This window comes from Pholcus phalangioides, unplaced genomic scaffold (assembly GCF_987345545.1).
Source record: "Pholcus phalangioides strain wild (caught in Gottingen) unplaced genomic scaffold, Ppha-v1.0 ptg000039l_1, whole genome shotgun sequence".
NCBI lineage: Eukaryota > Metazoa > Arthropoda > Arachnida > Araneae > Pholcidae > Pholcus > Pholcus phalangioides.
The window spans coordinates 13,907,709-13,928,853 of NW_028301625.1; the positions used below are offsets into that span (position 1 = coordinate 13,907,709).

The 21,145-nt window shown below is 34.6% G+C and overlaps 1 protein-coding gene across 4 annotated transcripts in view; it reads left to right on the top strand.

The window, feature by feature from the left end:
• LOC149065606 (twitchin-like) overlaps positions 1-21,145 on the top strand; it is an 834,903-nt gene that overhangs the window by 525,179 nt on the left and 288,579 nt on the right. For all 4 annotated transcript variants that reach the window (XM_089253452.1, XM_089253454.1, XM_089253453.1 and 1 more), the window contains 4 exons: positions 621-923; positions 5,012-5,290; positions 5,401-5,506; positions 10,362-10,564. In XM_089253452.1, the coding sequence (XP_089109578.1) occupies positions 621-923; positions 5,012-5,290; positions 5,401-5,506; positions 10,362-10,564 (891 nt within the window). The remainder of the gene's footprint in view (positions 1-620; positions 924-5,011; positions 5,291-5,400; positions 5,507-10,361; positions 10,565-21,145) is intronic.

Consider the following 21,145-nt stretch of genomic DNA (forward strand, 5'->3'; position numbering starts at 1 on the left):
TTTCATTTATATACATATGTATAACTTTTTTTATGAATACAAAATACAAATAAAATATCTGAATCCACAACAGGTGAATTGCTCAGCAATGGGGCTGAAAAAAAACAGAAAAAAAAAGTAAAATATTAATAAAGGTAAGAAAATGTAAATATATGTTATAAAATAGAGAAATAATATTTAAAGAAAAGCTAATAAAGATATGGTTGGCTAAATACAGCAACCCAAAGGAATTATTCAGAAAAATGAACTAAAATAGCTAAAGGTATAACACACTACCCATAAAAATATGGCTGTCATTCATTCGAGTATGGATAGCTTCTCGATTGCTCCCACCAAGCTATTAAATTTCCTTTTAAAGTGTCTATCATGAGGGACATTTGCCCCAACCTTAGAATGTTTTGCATTTTTCTGCAACAAGCCCTCAGCCAGTATAAATGTTCTGCTGCAAAAATTGCCGTAGTAGTGTTTACTAAACTTTTCTTAAAACTCTTTCCAAGATTGTTCTGTGATGTATGTCATAGTTTTTAGCATATTCTGCTTTTTGGGGGACATTTTCAATGATATTTTCAATTTTCTTGATAACATAATTTATTTCTTGACATTTGTGGTTTTACTTACAGAAACCCCAGGTGCTCCTGGGAAACCCCAAGTCACTGACTGGGGCAGTGAATTTGTGGAGCTTCAATGGCCTGCACCAAATGATGATGGTGGGTCACCTTTAACAGGATATGTTATACAGAAAAAGGAAAAAGGATCCAACTTATGGAATAAAGCAGCTGATGTTGGTCCTAATGAGACAAAAGCCAAAGTTCATCATCTTGTGGAAGGACAAGAATATGAATTTAGAATTGTGGCAGTGAATAAAGGTGGTGAAGGCAGCCCTAGTGAGCCTTCAGAATTAGTTGCTGCTAAGCATAGATTCCGTATGTGTTAATGAATTCTAATATTTTTATTATTGTAAATTCAAAGACATCTCTTAAAACCTCCTCTAACAGCCACCTCTGAACAATCACATAATCTCTGAACAATGGCCACATTTTGTTGGAACTTAACGCATCCCATAAACATAACATTGCTTTTATAAAATAAGCTAACTGTCTGGATTTTTTCAAACATCTTGTACATCAACTATTTAAAATGAGGAAAAAACTAATTATAAACAAAGATATAACATTAGAGAACAAAAAAACAAACCTAGGAGATTTTGTTACTTTGTTTTTACCTCAATTGGCCATGAGTCTGATTTTTGACAATTATTTAGTTTATTTCTCATTATTTTGTTTCTTTTGAGGTAATGGCAGGTAACTGAATCTATTGCACAATACCAATTGGTGATGATTGCTTATATGTATTATTTGTGTCAGCTACAGATGTCTGTAGTTTGCAAATAGAAAATCTGGTAACCTAGTCCTTGTTTTAAAATAGTTCAAAACAAATACAGTAAACTTGAAGCAACACAACATCTTTCCATTTGTTATGGAAGAAGAGAAAGAAAGTAATGCCTTATGAGGGATATTTGGTTGTTTGTCTTTTTAGGTCTCACCCACAAAACACATGAGTAGTTAGAGAGCTCATTCAGTTCCCAACACTGCGTAGGGATTATTTGAGTATTACGTTGGCATTGAGGAGAAGGGGTTTTGGATTTGCTTGCTCTTGATGAAAAAAGAGAGGGTGTGTGATGATTACGTCACCAACCACCCTTTATGAAAATATGAAATATTCTTAATGGCAACTCTCTTCACTATCTATTACCTATGTATACCACTCCATTAACCTTTTACTGGCCAAATTAAGATTTGATTTGATTTTCTATTTTTTTTCCTGTTATTTCCTGTCCGCATCCTTTAGTTTAGAGATATCAACCATAAAATTCATGAAATTATTTGTCTTGTATGTTTTCTGGACTTGCCCATGTCCATAGAAACAACATTAAAATGAAAACAAAAAAAAAAAATTAAATTTTATTCTTCCTTAAAAATAGGTGATTTAAAAAAATTTAATTTATGGCATAAGTGCTGAAATGAATGAAATTTTTGTTTTGTGAATTAAGTTTACTTTACAATCTCATGCATTCAGGGGAAAAAATCAAGTGTTTTCATGTAAGAAAAATATTTTTTTGCAATACAGCCCATTAGTGGTTGCATCACGACTGGCAGCGCTGATTCCAAACAAACATGAGCTGAGCGAGATTATGAAGGAAATCGAACGTAGACAAGCTCCTGTTTAAATTATTTTTCTAAAAAAAATATGATTAAGTAAGACTTGCGAGCTCTTGAAATGAAAACTCTTGTGAACAGAGTTGAGCAGAGATGACATCTTGTCCTCTTTTTCAATATTCACGTGCCCGATTTCCACACTTCACTCCTTCACAGGAGACTTGTTCTTTTCCCTCTCAGTGGGGAAGGACAATCCCCCATCTTTGGTGTTGGAGTCCTTGCAAAGTAATCCATATACGTTTGGTGGAATAATGCACTGTTCTAAAGTTTTATCTGTTACTGCAGCGAGAATTTTAACTGGTTTACAAAAATATTTGTTATTTCCTACTTTCAATGAAGCACTAATAATCACAAGTGACGCTTATATTATTTCTCCAAATGCACTCATTTAGATGATTTCCCCTTTCTTAATTATTGATTTCTGTATACAGTCAGAATGAATCACTTTGAAATGAATATCAGTATAATGTAAAGGGTTCAAATCCAGATTTGGTTCACTCGAATGAAATAATTCCAACCGAATTTCTGCGATTAACACATCATCTGGTTTCTCTTTTATGTTAGCCTTATATCTTCAGTCACAATCTCGAGAGAAATGGTTGAATCCACAGATGTAGCACTTCTTTGAGGTTTTTCTGATATTCATATTTTTGGTCTTGTTCCAGCCCTTATTGCTACGATATTTCCGAGTTGGTGGTGGATATGCTGTTTTTGTTGTTGGTCCTCGTCTTTCTCCATAACTGTAGTGTTGTTGCTGTAACGATGATTTTCTTCTTCAAAGAAATCTTTCTGCTTCTTGCTGATGTCTGCCCTGATGTTCTCATAGTCATCCACTTATTAGCAAGGATGTCGGTTTGCTTGAATTGAGATCACTCATCAATAAAATGGTCTCGAATCTTTATACAAATACAACGCCACAACAGGCAAAATGCCCAACGAGGTGGCTGAGAAAAAGATGCCCATAAAAATATGGATTTCATATATTTCAAAAATACAGCAACCCAATTAAAAATGCAATTAACAAAAATTGTAAACAATATAATATGATGGTACTTTCCATTTTATCTGATCCATAATAATCAAATTCGACAGTTCTTCAACAGTGGTATCTCCAGGCCTCCATCTCGGATCCATTCAGTGAAGAAGTTTCTAAGTTCATGGGCAAAATCACACCACATTGCTTTGGATCATTTATTAAGCTCCATGAACATCTGCTGTAACCTCTCAGGTGTAAGCTTATATCTCTTTAGCAAAATGGGTTTGACTTGGTCATAGTCATCTGTTGTCTCTTCATTTTCTCTAGCTAAGTCTTGTACCACATCATAAGGTAATAGTCCAATCAGATATGGGACCGAGAATTCCTGTTTAATTTTGGCTTTTTTTGCTTGCCTCTCAAACGGTACTAGGTAGACGCTGATTTCATTACTCTTGGGATCAAACTTTTGTAAAATGTTTTGTAGCTCTAGTCTTGGCCTTGCCGTTGAGTTAATCGGAGATTCACCTCCGGCACTGATGCGAATCCTTTCATTTTATATTTGCATTTTTTTTAGTTCAAACTCCATTTGATTAATTTGCAACTCATCGTCTCTGGCTTCTTTACATTTTCTCTCCTCACTAGCTTCCATCTCTTTCCATTTTCTCTCCTCACTATAGCTTCCATCTCTTTCTGTTTTCTTTCTTTAATTACAGTGTTCAAAAATTCTTCGATAAACTCTTTGTCATAGCGTTCTACCTCAGTTTTTAACTACCTCAGTTAACTCATTTGAGTTAATATACCTTCATATCCATAACATTTTCATTGCGATTTGCTGTAAGTCCTCCTTTTTGCCTCTGGCTAAGTAAGCCATGATTCCCTCAAAGAAAAGAAAAGCAGAAATTTTTTTTATGAAAGAAAGTGCTCACCGCACTTTTCCTTCTTTCTTCCAAAGTGACCGTAAAATGGTCGGTGTATCTTCAACACTCTTTGTGTCCTCTTCACGATGAAAGTTCTTTTCTTGTCACCTTCTCATAACAAAAGTCTTTCCCTAGATATTGTACAATCTATTGCTCACTATCTTGTCGACTGCACCAATGTAGTGAACCTAGTTTCTCCAAATACTAAGCACTCATCAAGGCAAACGTAAACACAGGAATTCATTAGTAAAAATTAGGATAAAAGATGATGATCCTACTCGATCATTTTCCACACACCATTCTCATTTTTTTATTTTCGAATGTCCCCCTTCAGTTCTCACGATTTTCATTCTCCTGAGACTTTTTTCTTCTTCTTTAGTTCTTGAGCCTTATACCGTATTGTTACGTCAAGGTTTTAACTGGGAAAGATGCATACAGAACACTACACATACCATTATGGAGGACACAAATCTCTCCAAAATTGCCATATTTATATTTCAGTTATAGAAGTCTGAATTTCAGATTGTGTGATTAAATACACTACATCAATTATGTCAAGTGCATATGGCAAGTTAAGATGTAATAATAGAAATGCTACTACCCAGAAAAAATTAATGTTTCGTTAGAAAAATCTTTCAGCTAGAAATAAAATGCTTATTTCTATAACATACTAATGCATTGTGTAGAATGACTGACTGAATAATTGAATAAATTAATGTGTGGAATGATTGACTGAATGAATTAATGTGTAGAAACACTGAAAAAATTCAAATATTGCATAAATGTTTCATGGTTTTTCTAAAAGTATTATGCATTCTTGACATTTGATTTCACACTTATGTAAAATATTGTGCCTTCTATTAATACTTTTACATTACATAAATATATTTTGCTTCACACAGTTGCTCCAAAAATAACTAGTCTTATGAAAGATATAGAAGTGAAGAAAGGAGATGTTTTGCATATTGAAGTACATTTTATTGGCGAGCCTACCCCAGATGTTTCATGGCTTCTGAATGGGAAACCACTGTGTACAGACAAACGTTGTACAATTTCTAATTTTGAGAATTACACTTTGGTCCACACTATAAATACCTCTAGAAATGATACTGGAAACTATAATTTGATCTTGAAAAATGATTCAGGGACAGACTCTGGTGATTTAAAAGTAACTATATTAGGTGAGTGTATATATTTGTGCATTTGTTCTATCTTTCTCTGCATTAGATCCTTTTTCATCAGGTAAAATTCACTTATTTATAACTTGTACTGCATGAAAATTTTCACACAGATAAACCAGGAAAACCTGAAGGTCCTCTACAAGTCTCTGATATTCAAAAAGACAGCGTAACTTTGTCTTGGAAACCACCTAAAGATGATGGGGGAAGCTCACTTCTGTGAGTGCTCTGTTTGTTCAAGTATTCTGACCTTAAAAAATTAGAAAAAAATCATGAGATTTTTTTCTAATTTTTTAGCAAGTAAAATGCATATTGAAGATAAACATATATATGTAAGCAACATATGTTTATTTTTTATGTGATCAGTTTTGAAAAAAAATGCTATCAAATGCTTTATGTTATTTATCCAGTATTATACAATGATAAAGAAAAGAGAGAAACAGACTTGCATAAGATCAGCGGCTAATAGTTTTAAATAAAATTTCCTATATTTGTGTAACAATAATATACCTTACTCTAAGCATAAATATCTGTATACGTAAACCAAAAAAAAAACAACAAAATATGAATTTTTGATAGACAACGACACTAACACTCCTCTTCTGTTCCAACAGAACATATAAACAGAACATACAAATGTTTTTTCCAGCTGGCTGATGCAAAGATGAATTTAGGAGAGAAAATTCAACTGCCATTGCTGGGAATCGAACCTACATACTCTCCCTTGTTGGGTGAGTGCCCTAGACCACTAGACTACAAAGGCAAAGAATATCTCATTCTTTCCTTAGAGCTCGAGTGCACTGAACAGGACTTACATGGACGGTTCCATTCCGTTCAGCTCCAAGAAAATATTGAGATATTTGTTGCCTTTGTAGTCTAGTGGTCTAGGGTGCTCATCCAAAAAGTGAGAGCATGTGGGTTCGATTCCCCGCAAGGGTAGTTGAATTTTCTCTCTTTCCTAAAGTCATCTTCACATCAGCCAGCTGTTTAAAAACTTTTGTATGGATAGCGGAGAGTGACATCGTCCTTGGATAAACAAAATGTATTTCCAAAGGAATTAAATACTGCAAAGTTCAAAGAGAAGAATATATAAATAAGTCCAATCCATGGGTTATATTCAGGGAAAACACCTTATATTGGCTCAAAACAGAGATCATGTAGTGGGAACATTTCTCTGCAGTTAGGAGTCTTCAATGCATACCCATCAAACTCTTTGGTAACATGTGTGTAGCATAGCTTAGTGGCCTATCACATGGTGTGAAGAAGGCTGCATTTTGATTCGGCCATGGCCCCCCATATCCTGCAACAGGGTCCCCCTAGGCTGGGATCTTTGGCAGGCTCCTAGGTCAGATTTTTCATGGGGCTCTTTATAGTAAATTAATAGTGTGAAAAAAAAGATGAGAATCGTCCCGGGCTGGAGCCCTGTTAACCCCACCCAGTAATTTTTCTGGAGCAGTCAAATAAAGGCAAATTTCAAAGAAAAAATTTAAGTTCTCACTTGTCTGGGATCTGAAGCACCAAAAACCCCCCACACACTTGCTTAATTTCTGCCTTGGGAAGCTTGGAGTAAGTATTTTGGCATTAATGAGGTTCAATCGTATTTAAAAAAAATTAGAATAATTAAAACAATTTAATCCTAAAAGTTAACGGCATAATTAAAAACCGTTAAAAACAGTAAAATAATTCCTGACCAAAAAACCGGAATCCTTTTTTTAAAAGAGGGACGTATGGGCAAGCACATTTTTGGGTAAACATTTTTGGCTATTGTTTGAGGAAAGAAATTAAATTTGAAACAATCTGTGGATGCAAAGATGGGGATGGGTTTCAATTTTTGTGAATGGTTAATTCTATTATAAAAGCATGAAGCTGGAGTTAAAAAACTAGAAGTTTCGATATGAAAATGGGCATGAAGGATTTTGAAAAGGAAAGTTAATCAAGAGATATGTCTTCAGGTGAAAAGCGGTTGCATATTGAGTTGAAGCTTGAGTTCAGTAACAGAGGCAGAGGATGACCAACAGTTAAAAATGAAGCAGGCGGATTTATATTTTCAATAGATTTCAATTTGACTATGTGTGAAAGAGTATGGGGGTCCCAGATTTCACAGGCATATTGAGAGTCCAGGAAGAATGTCGGTTTAGAAGCAGAGATGTCTGAGGTGACGGGTTGAGTTTTTGAGGTTTCGACGAAGAAAAAAGATTTTTTGGAGGCACTTATGAAGGATGTAATCAACATGGAGATTCTAACAGAGGTCACCAGAAATAATTACACCCAGATATTTATAATTATAAACTTCTGTGATTAAAGAGTTATTAAAGAGTTATTGATAATGTAAGAAGAATCGAAGGGAAGTCTTTTGCGAGTAATTTTCAAAAAACTGTTTTTGATGAATTAAGGGGTAATTGTGCCAGGATGAGCACCATTCCAATATAATGTTGAGGGTATTTTGGAGAGATGCTTGGTTGGATTCATTGTGCACTGTTTGGTAGATGAAAGAATCATCTGCTAAGAGTCTAATACGGCAATTGATGGAATTAGGAACATCGTTTATATAAATCAAAAATAATAATCGCGTGAAGACCAAACCCTGGGAAGTAGGGGCTTAGCCAGAAATTTCGTTCGGGGGGAACACTTTTATTTCGGGGGGGGACCAGGCTCCCAAATTCCCCCTCCTCACTACACCCTTGCTGGGGAGTGCCAGACTTAACTTGGAGAAATGGGGAGTTCTGGCCCTTAAATTAGACAAACTGACTGCGGTTGGTGAGGCAGGCTTCCACCCATTTGAGCAGTTGAACACATAGGCCCAGGTTTTGGGGTTTAAGTAGGAGCTTATTGTGGGGCATCCTGTCAATAGCTTTAGAGAAATCCAAGAAAATTATATCAGTTTGGACGTTTTTATCAATACTGCTTGATAAACCATGAATCAAAATAGGTAATTGGGTAGTTACTCATAAAGACGATCAAAAAAGCTCATCAGAGGTGAGCAAATGCTCAAAGTGGTCGAGAAACTGTCCGACAACAATGGTTCTTGGACCTCAACAATCACTTTTGGAATGTTTACTTTGGTTACAGTGATTCTCAAAATATGTGTTTCTCATTGGATTATTCTTTTACAATGGCTTGTCACTTTTTCAATCCTCCCAGTATATGGAAAAAACCCGGGCAAGCACAGAGTATTACAGCTAGTATTATTTAAATACACTTTTCAGTTGACTTCCAGTAGTCCAGCACTCACTGATCTGATATGTGCTGGATTAGTGAGAGTCTAATGTATGAAGATTTTGCATTTCCTTTCCACTGCAATTGATTTTTATTTCACTGAAATATTAATAAATTTTTACTTAACCTTTTCACAAGAATCATTTGGACTACGTTTTTTAAATTTTTATTCCAGCTTGCATGATTCATGCAGAAATTGGTAATTTTTTCAGATGAAGGTTTATTCTGGGGCGTATTTATTTGATTGGATTTTGATTTTTGTGGCACAAGAACCAATTAGGTCAAACTGTGCCAAAACAAATGACCAATTAAAAGTAATTGTGCTTGTCATGTCAGGAAAGCAGGTATATTTATATGGGGGCAGTTGTCCTGGGCCCCCTCTTAACAGAGACAGACTTCAGTATGTCATTGCCAAAGCACTACTAATTTTGCCGCCCCTTTGCTCTTTTATGTATTTCATTTCTTAATTTTTTTCCGAAAAATCATGCTTACTGCCCCCCTCCAGCTCTCAATTCTCGAAATGAAAGCCATGTCTTTACTGTCTGTTGTTCCAAATATGGTTTTGAGTAGGGGCCTACTGTTTCATACTCACATTCAAATGAGATGCCGTAAAAGTTTTATACTGTAATTGTTAGACTTCATTAGACAATTTGTAACTGTGATCAATCGTTCATTATGCTTGTTGTGTTACTCAGTTAATTGTGTAGCAGAATTACAATCAAAAGCTGTGATGCAACATGTAAATCTTTCAAAACTTTTGAATTGGAGGTGGAAAAAAATCTCATCTCAAAATTGTTGGAGGTACTTTATTCATTTAACGGGTGTCATGACCCCTGAAGTCGATTTTTCAAACATGACTTTAGAAAATATCTCATTCAAATCAAATGCAAAAATTTTGTATCAATCGGATTATTTTTTTTTCAAATTAAAATCGAAAATTAATGAATTATAGTGTAAATGTAAATGAGAAAAAAATGTTTTGAACATGATTTTCTCAAATTGCAGTTTTTGATCTTATCCATTTAAGATATGAAAAAAACCTACTACACCAAAAATTCTGAAATTTTGTAGAAATATTTATATATGGCATGTTTTAGTAAGATGAACCTCAAACTTCGATATCTGATCATCTGTTAGAATTTTATGACTTTTAAAGTTTGAAAAAATTTATAAATTTCAAAAATCTGAAAATTCAATATTTGTTTTAAAAAATGCTTGGGTTAACTTCTAAATCTGAGATTCATTTTACTAACACATGGCGAGTTATGCAGTGGAGCAAAATTTCAGAACTTTTGGGACGGCAGAGTTTTTGAGTTCATCCGTAAGATTTTTTAAAATCTTAATAGTTTTTTCTGAATCTTACAGATGAACTCAAAAACTCTGCAATCTCAGAAAATCATAATAGTTAACAATCGCATAAAAATTTGAAAAGTGCACACACACACAAAAGAGAGAAATGGAGATAAAAAACTGGTTTACTTTCTTGATTTTTCAGGGTTGATAATCTAGAGTTTGAAATTAAATTTAACTCGGTGGTTGTTAGATTTTTGTGGCATCTAATTAGATTTATTTCAAAGCTAAGGCATCCATCCTGGGTTACATCGAGCCAGTACTCAAACTCATAACAGCCTCTTAGGCTGAAGAAATCTCATTCATTAAATTTAAGTTAATTTATTGGTTATTTACTTAAGAACTTAATTAGTTTTATGGAAAATAATTAACACGTTTTTAAGACAAATGCATTTTTTTCCTTTTACTGGTTGATGTATTTTGGCTCTCCATTGCAGAGCAACAGAAAGCATCCAAAAGTTTCAATTTTTTGGATGATAATTAGTTTATTTTTAATATTTTTATTTAGAGCCTATGTTATTGAAAAGAGAGACAAAACTCACAATGGACCTTGGGTGACTGCAGTTACAGTATCAGCAAAAACTACATCTGAGACAGTTCCAAAACTTATGGAAAATATAAATTATGAGTTTAGAGTAAAAGCAAAAAATGCACAAGGTCTTTCAGATGCTCTTTCTACTGACAAATCTGTTTTGGTTCAGAACCCATTCAGTAAGTATACATTTGAGTAATTTGCATTTAATTTATTTTTCACCATAATTTTAATTACAGTTACCTTTGTTTTACAGTCTTACTTTATGCGATTTGCGATATAACCCAATTTTGAAAATTTGATTTTAAAAATCGTAGCCTGCAAGATTCGGCTTGGAATTTTAATGTTAATCCTGAAAATGGACGTGTAAATTAAAGATATGACATGGTTAAAATGAAAAAACCTGTTTGATTTTATGAGTTAGATAAGAAAGTGTGGGACAAACGCTCAAAAGTAATTCACCAGATTTCACTAATCAACATCTTTTGTTAACATTGACAATACTATCAAAATTTTAATCAAAGAAAAGGATTCTAACAAAAGTAAAGCTGTTATATATTTGCAATAGGTATTCAGAATTCTCTAGCTTTGGGTCCGTTCAAGTATTACGTCAGCAAATTTTTTGCCATTTTTGATCCCCCCTTGTCAGCAAAAGGCAGCAAAACTCTGACCCCTCTCTCCTTGTCAGCAAAATTTCATCAGCACTGCCCCCCTACTTCTAATGCATATTGATGGGATCAGAAACGTATGCGGGAGGGGGGAATAGGGGGCTCATGTGCCTCCCCCGAGATGAAAAAAAGTTTCTTAATGTAAAAAACATTTTTAAAAAAAAATTAAAATTTAGAAAAAATTACCTTTATATGTTAGTATAATCGATTTCTGTTGATTTCAATGCTATTTGAAGGGTAAGAAATCAAACTTTCTCTTTAAGAAATTTATTGCGACCCACCCTTTAGGCCATATTTGGCAAACCAGTGGACCAAATGTGGCTCTGAAGGTTATCTGATGAGGCTTGCCCCCAAACCCAATTTTGTAAAAGTGAACTAAGCGGAACATTTACCGATTGCTTAAATGTCCCATGGCACAATTCCAGAGCATTTAAGTGACCCGTGGCACATTTTCATCTCACTGAAGTAGCCTTGTGGTACATTTGAAGATTCTCTGAGTGACATGTGGCACAATTTTAAAGCACTTAAGACCCCCCCCCCCCACAGTGCGGTTCTACATCACTCAAGTTACCCGTGGAACATTCCCAGATTACTTAAGTGATCCGTGGCATAATTACGAATCACTTGAGTGATGTGTTGCACAGTTCCAGAGCGCTTATGTGGCGCGGAAACATTTCCATAGCACTTAAGCAGCCTGGACACATTTCCTGAGCACTTGAAGGATCCGTGAAACATTTAGAGATCACTGAAGTTGCTCTGTAAGGTATTTATCATTAGAGAGAATGTTAGTTCAGGTACGCACAAACTAGCTAATGATTTTTCTCATTTTTTCTCATTTTCACAGAGTAAGATGCCATTAAGAATATTTCGTATTTTTATAAAGGGTGGTTGATGACATAAGCATCATCCAAACCCCCTTCCCCTATATCCCCTTCCCCCCCCCCCCCATCGATGCTGACGTAATTCTTGAATGACCCCTTTCTTTTCAAAGTTTTTATAAAGAGATAAGAAATATTGCTTGTCACACAGCTGAATCTCTACTGTTTCATTATAAAAAAGTTAAAAAGCCTATTATATCAGGCTTTTCCGGAAAGTATATATAAACATCCATTCTCAGTAGAATTAATCAGAAGTAGTGAGGACAGAAGTAAAAAGCATTAATCAAATTAATTAATTCAGCTTCAATTATCTTTTAAGATCTATTATTATCTTTATTTATTTGAAAGTTAGAATAATAACCTCATAAAAAAAATTATTTTGCTGCTGGAAGTTGTGGGTTCATTTATTTATTTTTTTGGGATGCATATGTGGAATTTTTTTTTGGAATGTATATTTTTTATTTTGATGGGATATATATCTTTCTATAGAAACCCATCCATTTTCCACTTTCTCACCCATGTTAAATTCAACTAACTTTACGCAATTTCATCTCACATGATTATTTTGTAGAACCAATCATGTGTAAAGTGAGGGATGGCCGTCCTTCTCACTTGGGTAATTTTTTTCTTATCAACTTGATTCATGATACCACAATCCATATTTTGAAAATTGTATAGTGTGGCTGCGTATGAGCCTCTATATATCCTATGAAAATCATAAATTGCATAAAAATATTTTGTTTTGGTTTTTATTTAACTGGAACTTGATAATTTCCGAAATCTTCTTTAAGAAGCAAAATGCTAACTTTTTTGAAACCTCTCAGTGCATGCCAGAAGCTGAAATACAAATGAGCATTCTCTCTCTCTCTCTCTATTTTAGAAGGATGATACTTTTCAAATAAATATCACAATCAGTATTATAGTTGGGGACAAGTACATGATGATCACCATAGAACATAAAAGTGTAGATTTCACTATTAAATTACAAAAATAAGGTATGGTTCCTTCTCTCATGTCAATAATTTAAAAAAGTGAACCGAACTTAATCTTTGAAATCTTAAGTTATCTGTAAAAACATTTACAAGATACAGTGGCGTAGCCAGGGGGGAGTAGAAGGGGCGAATGTTCCTCCAATCAAAATTCTGCCACCATTGGCACCTATCTTCCTAAAAATGACTACCAAGTCTTCAAAAATTGCGAAAAAAAAACAAGTTCTTAATTTTTTACTGTCGTTCTATGTTAATGTTACTGAGGGTCAATATGTGCTTAGAAGGAGGAGAGGGGTGGGTTTAGGCTTCTTCTGTAGTTACACTTTGAGCTCCCATAGCTTTTCACAGGCATGCATTGGAAGGGTAAATTGCAGTACAGTGACCTATTGGAAATCAGCAATGAGTCAGAGTTAGCTTATGTATGGGTCAGTGGGGGGGGGGGGAGAGAATTCAGTGCTCTTGAGATAAAACACCCGAAGTCAAACACAACAACAGGGTTTGTTTCAGGAAATGGAAGGTGGGTCCCAAAGTTAGAGTACCCCCAAGTAAAAGAGCTCCAAGGCCTGGAAGTTTGTCAAGTTGTTGTGCACCTGATGACTAAATGATTACATTGAGATAGTATAAATGACAACTGTGTGTTAAACGTTGGATCTCCGACAGACATATCCGCCCAGACAGACATTCTAGATCAAATCAGTAGATAATTCTTTTACCCATCTGCATGGTCTGGTGTCAAAATGGCATCATTTTTTCTAAGGGGATGAGTGGCTTCAGAGAGCACAATATATATGGCAGAAATTATTCCAAGAAAGTGACTGACGCCTTCATCTCTTTTCCCCATATGCGCTTGATGACTGTGTACATACAATCTAAGATAGACACAATTAAGTATACACTATACAATTGATAAAAGCAAGTTTTTGAGTAAAAAAAGGGCTTAGAATATATATGGACTGCAGTTGTCGCAAAGGTTATAACTTCTTCCAGAAGCTTGTGTTCGTTTTATAGTATGTCATTGCTTTTCTACCACTTCAATACTGATATCTTCATTCCCTATATAAGTGGAGTAGTACTAAATTATTTTTTCATTAAGTGGTCAATATTTTTTCTAGATATTTTCTTTTCCTTAATATTCGGTTGGTGCAATTAATGTACATATTTTTTCGTTGTGTTCATACAATATGAACTACTACTATTAATATTTGTTTATATATTAAGTAATACAGTTGCCTGCATAAACCGGCCGTGCACTAGTCTTGCCCGACCAGTAATGTGGCGTTTTCGGGCTGACTTCCTTAGTGTCTGGAAGTGGAAAATCTGTTACAGCATCTCCAGGGCCCTACTTTGATATGAGGAGCCATGGAGAAAGCAGTAATCATGGGACTATTGGAACTTAAGTCAAAGATGTTTCATTAGTAAATGAATATATGTTTCAACTTCCGGGCCCCCAAAATTATGATACCCAGGTGCAAATCTATCTGCTCATGCGGAAATCATGTCTCGTATCTGAGCACAGAAATTTTCAGCGCATTTAATTTTTTTTTTCAACTACTTTCCGGTAATCCAGTGATTTCAGTACTTCATCATAACCCCTAGTCTTATATGCGCCGGATTAGTGAGAGTCTATTGTATACTTTTTGAGATCTTCGAAGCGATGCCATGTTAATATTGTATACCAGGAGCAGTGATTTTGCCAAATCTATATATGTATGTATTAGAAAAACCGCTGCAGATATATCACTGATTATCATACTCTGGCGCAAGACATTATTGCCATCAGGTATCTGAAAATGGTAGTTGAAATAACCAGGGGCAGTCTTAGGGCAGTGCGACCGGTGCAATTGCACTGGGCGTCAAATGAGAAGGTGTGCCAAAACGTGTTTAATATACATTACTAGAAAAATATCTTTAGGATAAGTTTTTATGAGAAAATATACATGAAAAATGACAGAGATGAGAATTTAAAAAAAAAGAAAAAAAAAGGTTTGAGTGTATATATAATATTATGGTTATTTTTCGAAAAGAAAATAATCGATGGGTAGTGCACCTATGTACATACAGTTCATAGCGATTTTGGTCAGATAAAAATACACACTCTCTCTCTCTCGAGCTCTTTTCGTTTACCCCTGCAGGAGATTTTGGGGGGAACAGAAGCAATTTCTTTCTCTGTTGTTGTGCAGTAAAAAATAAAAATGATAGAGGAATCGCCCTCGCGGTCACCCAATTTTTCTACTAACGAAAGCAAAAGTGTTTTCCTGTGTTGGGGGGATTGTTACAGGAATTAAAGGTGTCTTCTGATGTGGGAAATATTTTGAGCCAGAAAGCCTTTTATGCGTTTTTTTTCCCGATTTGTATTACTTTTATTAAAAACGCAGAATCGAATCTCAATACAGTACAGTATTTCCAAAAAAATATTTAAAAAACAAATGAATTAAAACCTATGATTAGCTGAACTTTTTAAATAGGGGTCCTGCACTTGGGTCACGTTCTTACTTGTCACACGAGGAGAAACAAAAATGTGCTCACATGAGAGAACCCATGCACTTTAGCGCCCCCGATCACTGGCCAGTCTCCCGACTCGCCAGACTTTCCTATTAGTTCAACCAGGGGCAGCTCACTGGCACTGGGTGTGCTCTAGAAGGGCGTCAAATCTGAAGTGAAAGGGCAAAAAAATTTGGAAAAATTATTTGTGCCCGCTGTAGAAGGGCGCCAAGTCTGAGGTAGAAAGGGTGGAAAAAAATTAGGGAAAATGATTTCTGCCACCCTCTTGTAGGAGCGCCAAATCCGGCGTAAAAGGGTGAAAGAAATTACAGAAAATTATTTCCGCTTTAGGAGGGTCCTTATATATCCAAATTGGAAATGCAAAAAAAAATTAGGAAAAAATTTTTTGCGCCCTCTCTAGGAGGGGCATTAAGTTCAGGGTAAAAGGGCAAAAAAATAGGAAATGATTTCTGCCCGCACTAGGAGGAGCACCAAATCCAAGGTAAAAGGCCAAAAGAAATTTGACATATGTTTTGACATAAAATATCGCTGTTCTTTTGAACGCATCAAAACGAAGCGATTGAAACAAAAGTTTTGTTTTAATTAGGGACATGAGGGGGCCCAAGTATAGGTCCCACTCAGGTAGAGATTTTGTCTCGAACCGACCCTGAGTGCAACGTATGTGTGTGTGGAAAATTTTAACGAATTGTACATATACATAGTTGAACATCTTTGCGGAGTTTCATGGATCTTGTTCCAGATATCCGGTGAGTAACGGTAAAGGCTTCTGTGAGACTTCTAGACAGTGTCTCTGTGTAGGAGACCTTGGCAAGGTGTGGCCACAACAAGATTCTAAAAAATCTACATCTTTTTCAAGAAACTAATGAGGTCGTAAACTACGTATGTCGAAAATTCAATTTGATTTTTTTCCAACCAACTTTCAAGAAGGGCCGAAAACCTCAATATAAATTCGATCGAAATGAAAATCTGGTGATCCTAATAGTGAAATTGTCGATTTTAATTTTTGTTGTATTTGTTTTCTATAAGATTTTTGTAAGAATTTTAATCATCTTAAAGAAAGTCATTTTGAAGGTAAGTCATTTCCTTGACGTTAATCTCAAATAAGAATTAAACAAAACCTAACAAATTTTGCTGCTTATAATCCGCAAACTTCGCTAGTTTCAGGAAAAAAAAGGCACCATGAATAGTCTGCAGCCGTATATAACCCACATGAGAAAAAATTTTATTTATCAATATGAAATTGCTCTCAAGGAAGAGGTGGGGTGGGGGCAGGTGTTGTTTAAAACGGTTTTGTAGATAAAATGTCAATTTTTGTACAGGCATCCACTATAAATATTTAAAAAATATATGTTTTTGTTAATAAATTTTTAACGTAATTATAACTAATGAAACCTCTCTCGGAAATTTTTTTTTTTTTTTTCGAGGTTTCATATACGGCTTTATATAAAGCCGTAGATAAGACGCAGTGGTTTATCCACACTAAAGCCACTTCAAAGTTAAGACTCTTCTTATGCAACTTCAACCCACAATAAGAAATTCATTTCCGATGTTTTGTTTTTATATCAACATAATTTTTTTAAACGTATAATCTACAGACTATACGCAGCAGAATAGGTAGGTTAATTGGAACTTCCATGAAAATATGGAAATAAAGTAGTGTACCTCTCACATATTCAAAACAAGGAAGGGTGGGGGGCAGTGGCAAATCCATTTCGTATAAGAGAAATTTCGGATATGTATCTTCATGTACTTGAAATGAGATTTTTTGAAGCTGATGAAATATAGAATTAAATGTATGTTATGGTAAATGTGTGTGCGTGTGCACGCGGATTGAATCAGTAAAGCATATCGGTAATACATAATCACCAATCGTCTCGGTAAGTTTGATAAATTTCACAACATTACCGGTGCGATTATGCATAATTCCTTTTAGACCCTGTATGCACAAATGTGCGGGTTGCGTCTTTTCATGGGAGTGATTTTGGAACATTCCATTGAAGTTACAATAGGTACCTAATTCTGCAGCCAGTCTGCTAAGTTATGTTTATCTGCTATTTTTCCTTTCAAATAATACAGTATATTTACCTTATGTGAATATGCATTTCCTTATGCAAATCAAACCTCTTTAGCCTATGCAAAAATATAAGGTCTTTTGTAATAATCTGTCTCTGAACTTAAAAATCATACAGGAAAAAAGAAGTGATGTTTCTTATACTGATTCAGTCAATGAAGAATCTAAAGATAATGAAAAAACAATTTTTTTTGAAAATTTGGAAGATACAGCAACATGGTTGTTTGTTTTTTTGCCAATGTTGTAAAAAATGAATCATTGAAAACTAAATTAGGATCAGGATAATCAACATATAAACCATAAAAGTTTATTTGGAAGAATTAATCTATTCTGGTGCTGAAAATGTAGTAATAAATGTGATAAATATTGAAGGGAGTGAGTGTAGATTGAATTACAAATGAAATAAGATAAAACTTCTCAAGCATGCATTAGAAGATTAATGCTCGACCAAGCATCAGTTTTGCAAAAATTCAATAACAGTCCTATGTGACAAAAATACAGGTAGAATATATATATATATATATATATATATATATATGCATTTTGTAACATGTCTCTTGAAAACTTTGGTATGGTATCTTGAGTTATTCATTTTAATTATAATGCCATGAGATAAGACTAAAGACATAAAGATATGTGTTAACTGTGACTAAATATTTAATGAAAGTTGGTGATGAATCATCTTAAACTGTATCATCCCTTATGAAATGTTACAATGGATCAAAAATTAGTTTCACCAAGATGTTATCCTCCTAAATCTTCTAAATAACATAAAAATATAGTATTAAAATTTTCCTTAACTCAAAGTTTTCTTCCTCCTAGTTGAAGTTTTTGAGTATTAGATGAAGATGAAAGATAGCAAAGAAAAATTTCAAATAATTTTTCGCTAGAGAGTGGCATCAAAGCCATGGGTGCTGTTGGTGCTTGAGTACCCACAGTAAATTGTAGCATGTGTCACCTCAGAATTGATCATCAAAATATCCTACATAAAAGTCAAGTCGAGCACCCACAGGTTTGAAACACTTCCCACACATCTATCTTTACTGTCTTTTGTTTATCGATAAACTCAGTGAGGGTATCAATGAGATTGTTAGCAGATTCGCATATGATGTGAAGCTGAAAGCCACAATTGGAGGGGATCAGGCAGGTCTGGCGCCAAGAGCAACAGACCAGTGGAGGTGCAAATTTCACCCTTTAATTTCTCCTTTAACATTACAATGGGGTGCGATATGCAAGCTTGTCCCAGCTGACCAAGCATCTGGCCCTTGTGAAGCTAATGGGGGTAGTTGAGAATCAAAGTGACCAGGAGATCCGGCAGTCAAATTTGAATATGATTTCAGCAAGGGTAAATGAACTGAGCATGACTTTTATCATTGAAAAGTGCATGGTTGCTCATTTTAGTTTGAATAACCCCCATTTCACCTATGAGTTTGATGATAAAATTATTCCAGATGCAACTAGGATCAATGATTTGGGAATTATCATTGATGAGTGGCTTAGGTTTTCTGAACATTGTTCAGCGGTTGTCAAAAACGTTGATAGTATGCTTGTTTTCTTCTTAAAAGGTATCTTCGCTTACCATTAAAGTAATTCTTCTACTATTCCTGGGCTTGGTTTGTCCTAGCCCAGTGTACACTGTGTGGTTTTGGAGACCCTGTTGTGATATCAAATCACAGAGATATATTAGTAAAATTAAATATGACATTTCTCATTGAATTCATTCTGTCTCTTGCATTGTGTTCAGCTTTTATATTTTACTCAATTATTAAGCATTCAAACATGTCTTTAAAAAATATATCATTAATGAAACTCTTAAATCAAATCATTAAATTTGTATTAATAGGTATTATCTCATAACCAACTCTATATGAGATTATAAAAAAAGTTGACAAACACAAGACTAATAACATAGCATAACCAAAAACTGCTCAAAATACAAAAAAGAAAATCAGAACACTAACCAGCCATCCTCCCCTACCCTTGGGAGCACTCTGCATCAAGTAAACTTGTGTATTACATTATATTATAATTTTGAACTAAATTTCAAAGCAAATCAAGTCGGTCTGGTGGAAAAGAGAGCTGGATGTTTTTCTTATCCTAAAAGTTTCTGCCAAAAAGTGTATAGCACCAGGGGCAGTGCCAGGCATGAGGCAATGACGTGGCTGCCTAGGATGGTCCTATGATTACAAGGGTGGCATTTTTTATGATAGATTTATAATTACAGTGGAAATTTTTACACATCAAAATAATTTTGAAGGGAAAGCACGAGTGGATAAATAAGTGCAAGTAAATGCAATACTTTTCAGTGTTGAAATGCTCTATTCAACTCTTTGCTATTCAAAGCTTAATTCATCTCAACACACCTCCTTACTTACCCATCTAAAAAGTGTCACCTATTTCTAGAGAAGCCGGTTCCTGAAAAAAAATTAGGTTCCTTCCAGGCCCGTCATTTCAATTTTTTCTGGAGGAGGGGGCAAAGAACATATAATCAATGTATATGAAGGTTTTTAACAAGCGTCTGATGCGGAGATATAGTTTTGGAAAGAAAGAAAATTCAACTGCCTTTTCCCAGGAACTCAATGTATGTATATATATATGCATATATTTGTGTGTGCATATATATATACACACACACCATTTCTAATGTATTTTTTCAAAGCCGGGGTCGTACACCCTGACCCCCCCCCCTCCCCAAATGATGGGTCTGGTTCCTTCTCTTTTTTGTTAAGTATCTTTTTGCTCTTTTTCAACATGTTTCCTTTGTCTAGTCGAATTCTCTTAGGATTAGTTTGGATTAATTGTTCATCTTCTGACAAATGCCTCTTTCAGCCAATGCCAATATCTAGAATCTCTAGCTTTTTCAGACTGTAAATGTTCATATTTTGTAAACTTATTTATCATGAAAAAATTGTGTCTTTCTTAGTCATTTTTGTCCATAACCAATAAACGGGTAAAAATAAAATTTCATCAGAAAAAATATGCCTTCTAAATAATATTGAAAACAATTATACAGAATTATACAGTACAGTATTATATTAAATGTGAGAAAGACATCAATGAAATAGAACCCCTTCTGCCACCTGCCAAATAAAACTGTTATAATTCTTTGATTAAAATCAGTGACCAAATTTTGATTAATGTGACACATGAAAAAAACAATGTGATATGATATTAGCTAATATGTTTTATCAAGTTTGCCTCAAAATTTTAACAGTTGTTATTTGTGTATAGTAAAAGAAGAACGTTAGTAGAACTCGCAAAGTGTAGCCATTTTAGGCTTTCTGTAATTAGAATCAAAAGCAATGTGAAATCCAAAGACAACTGCAGTTTGCAAGTTTTACTAGTGTTGATTTACACCACACAAATAACAACTGTTAAAATTTTGAGGCAAACTTGATAATTTAACTACTACTTTTGCTTATAAAATATTAACTTACATCATATGATATTGCTTTTTGCATGCGGCTCATTAATCAAAATTTGGTCACACACATCCATTTTAATTGAAGAATGGTAACAGCTCTACTTGATGGGTGCAGGAAGGGGTTCTACTTCATTGATGTTTTTCATATGTAATACAGAGTGATTCTAAATTCATAGAATAAACTTTAAGAGGTGATATAAGACACCTAAACAAACACTTTTTGGCATA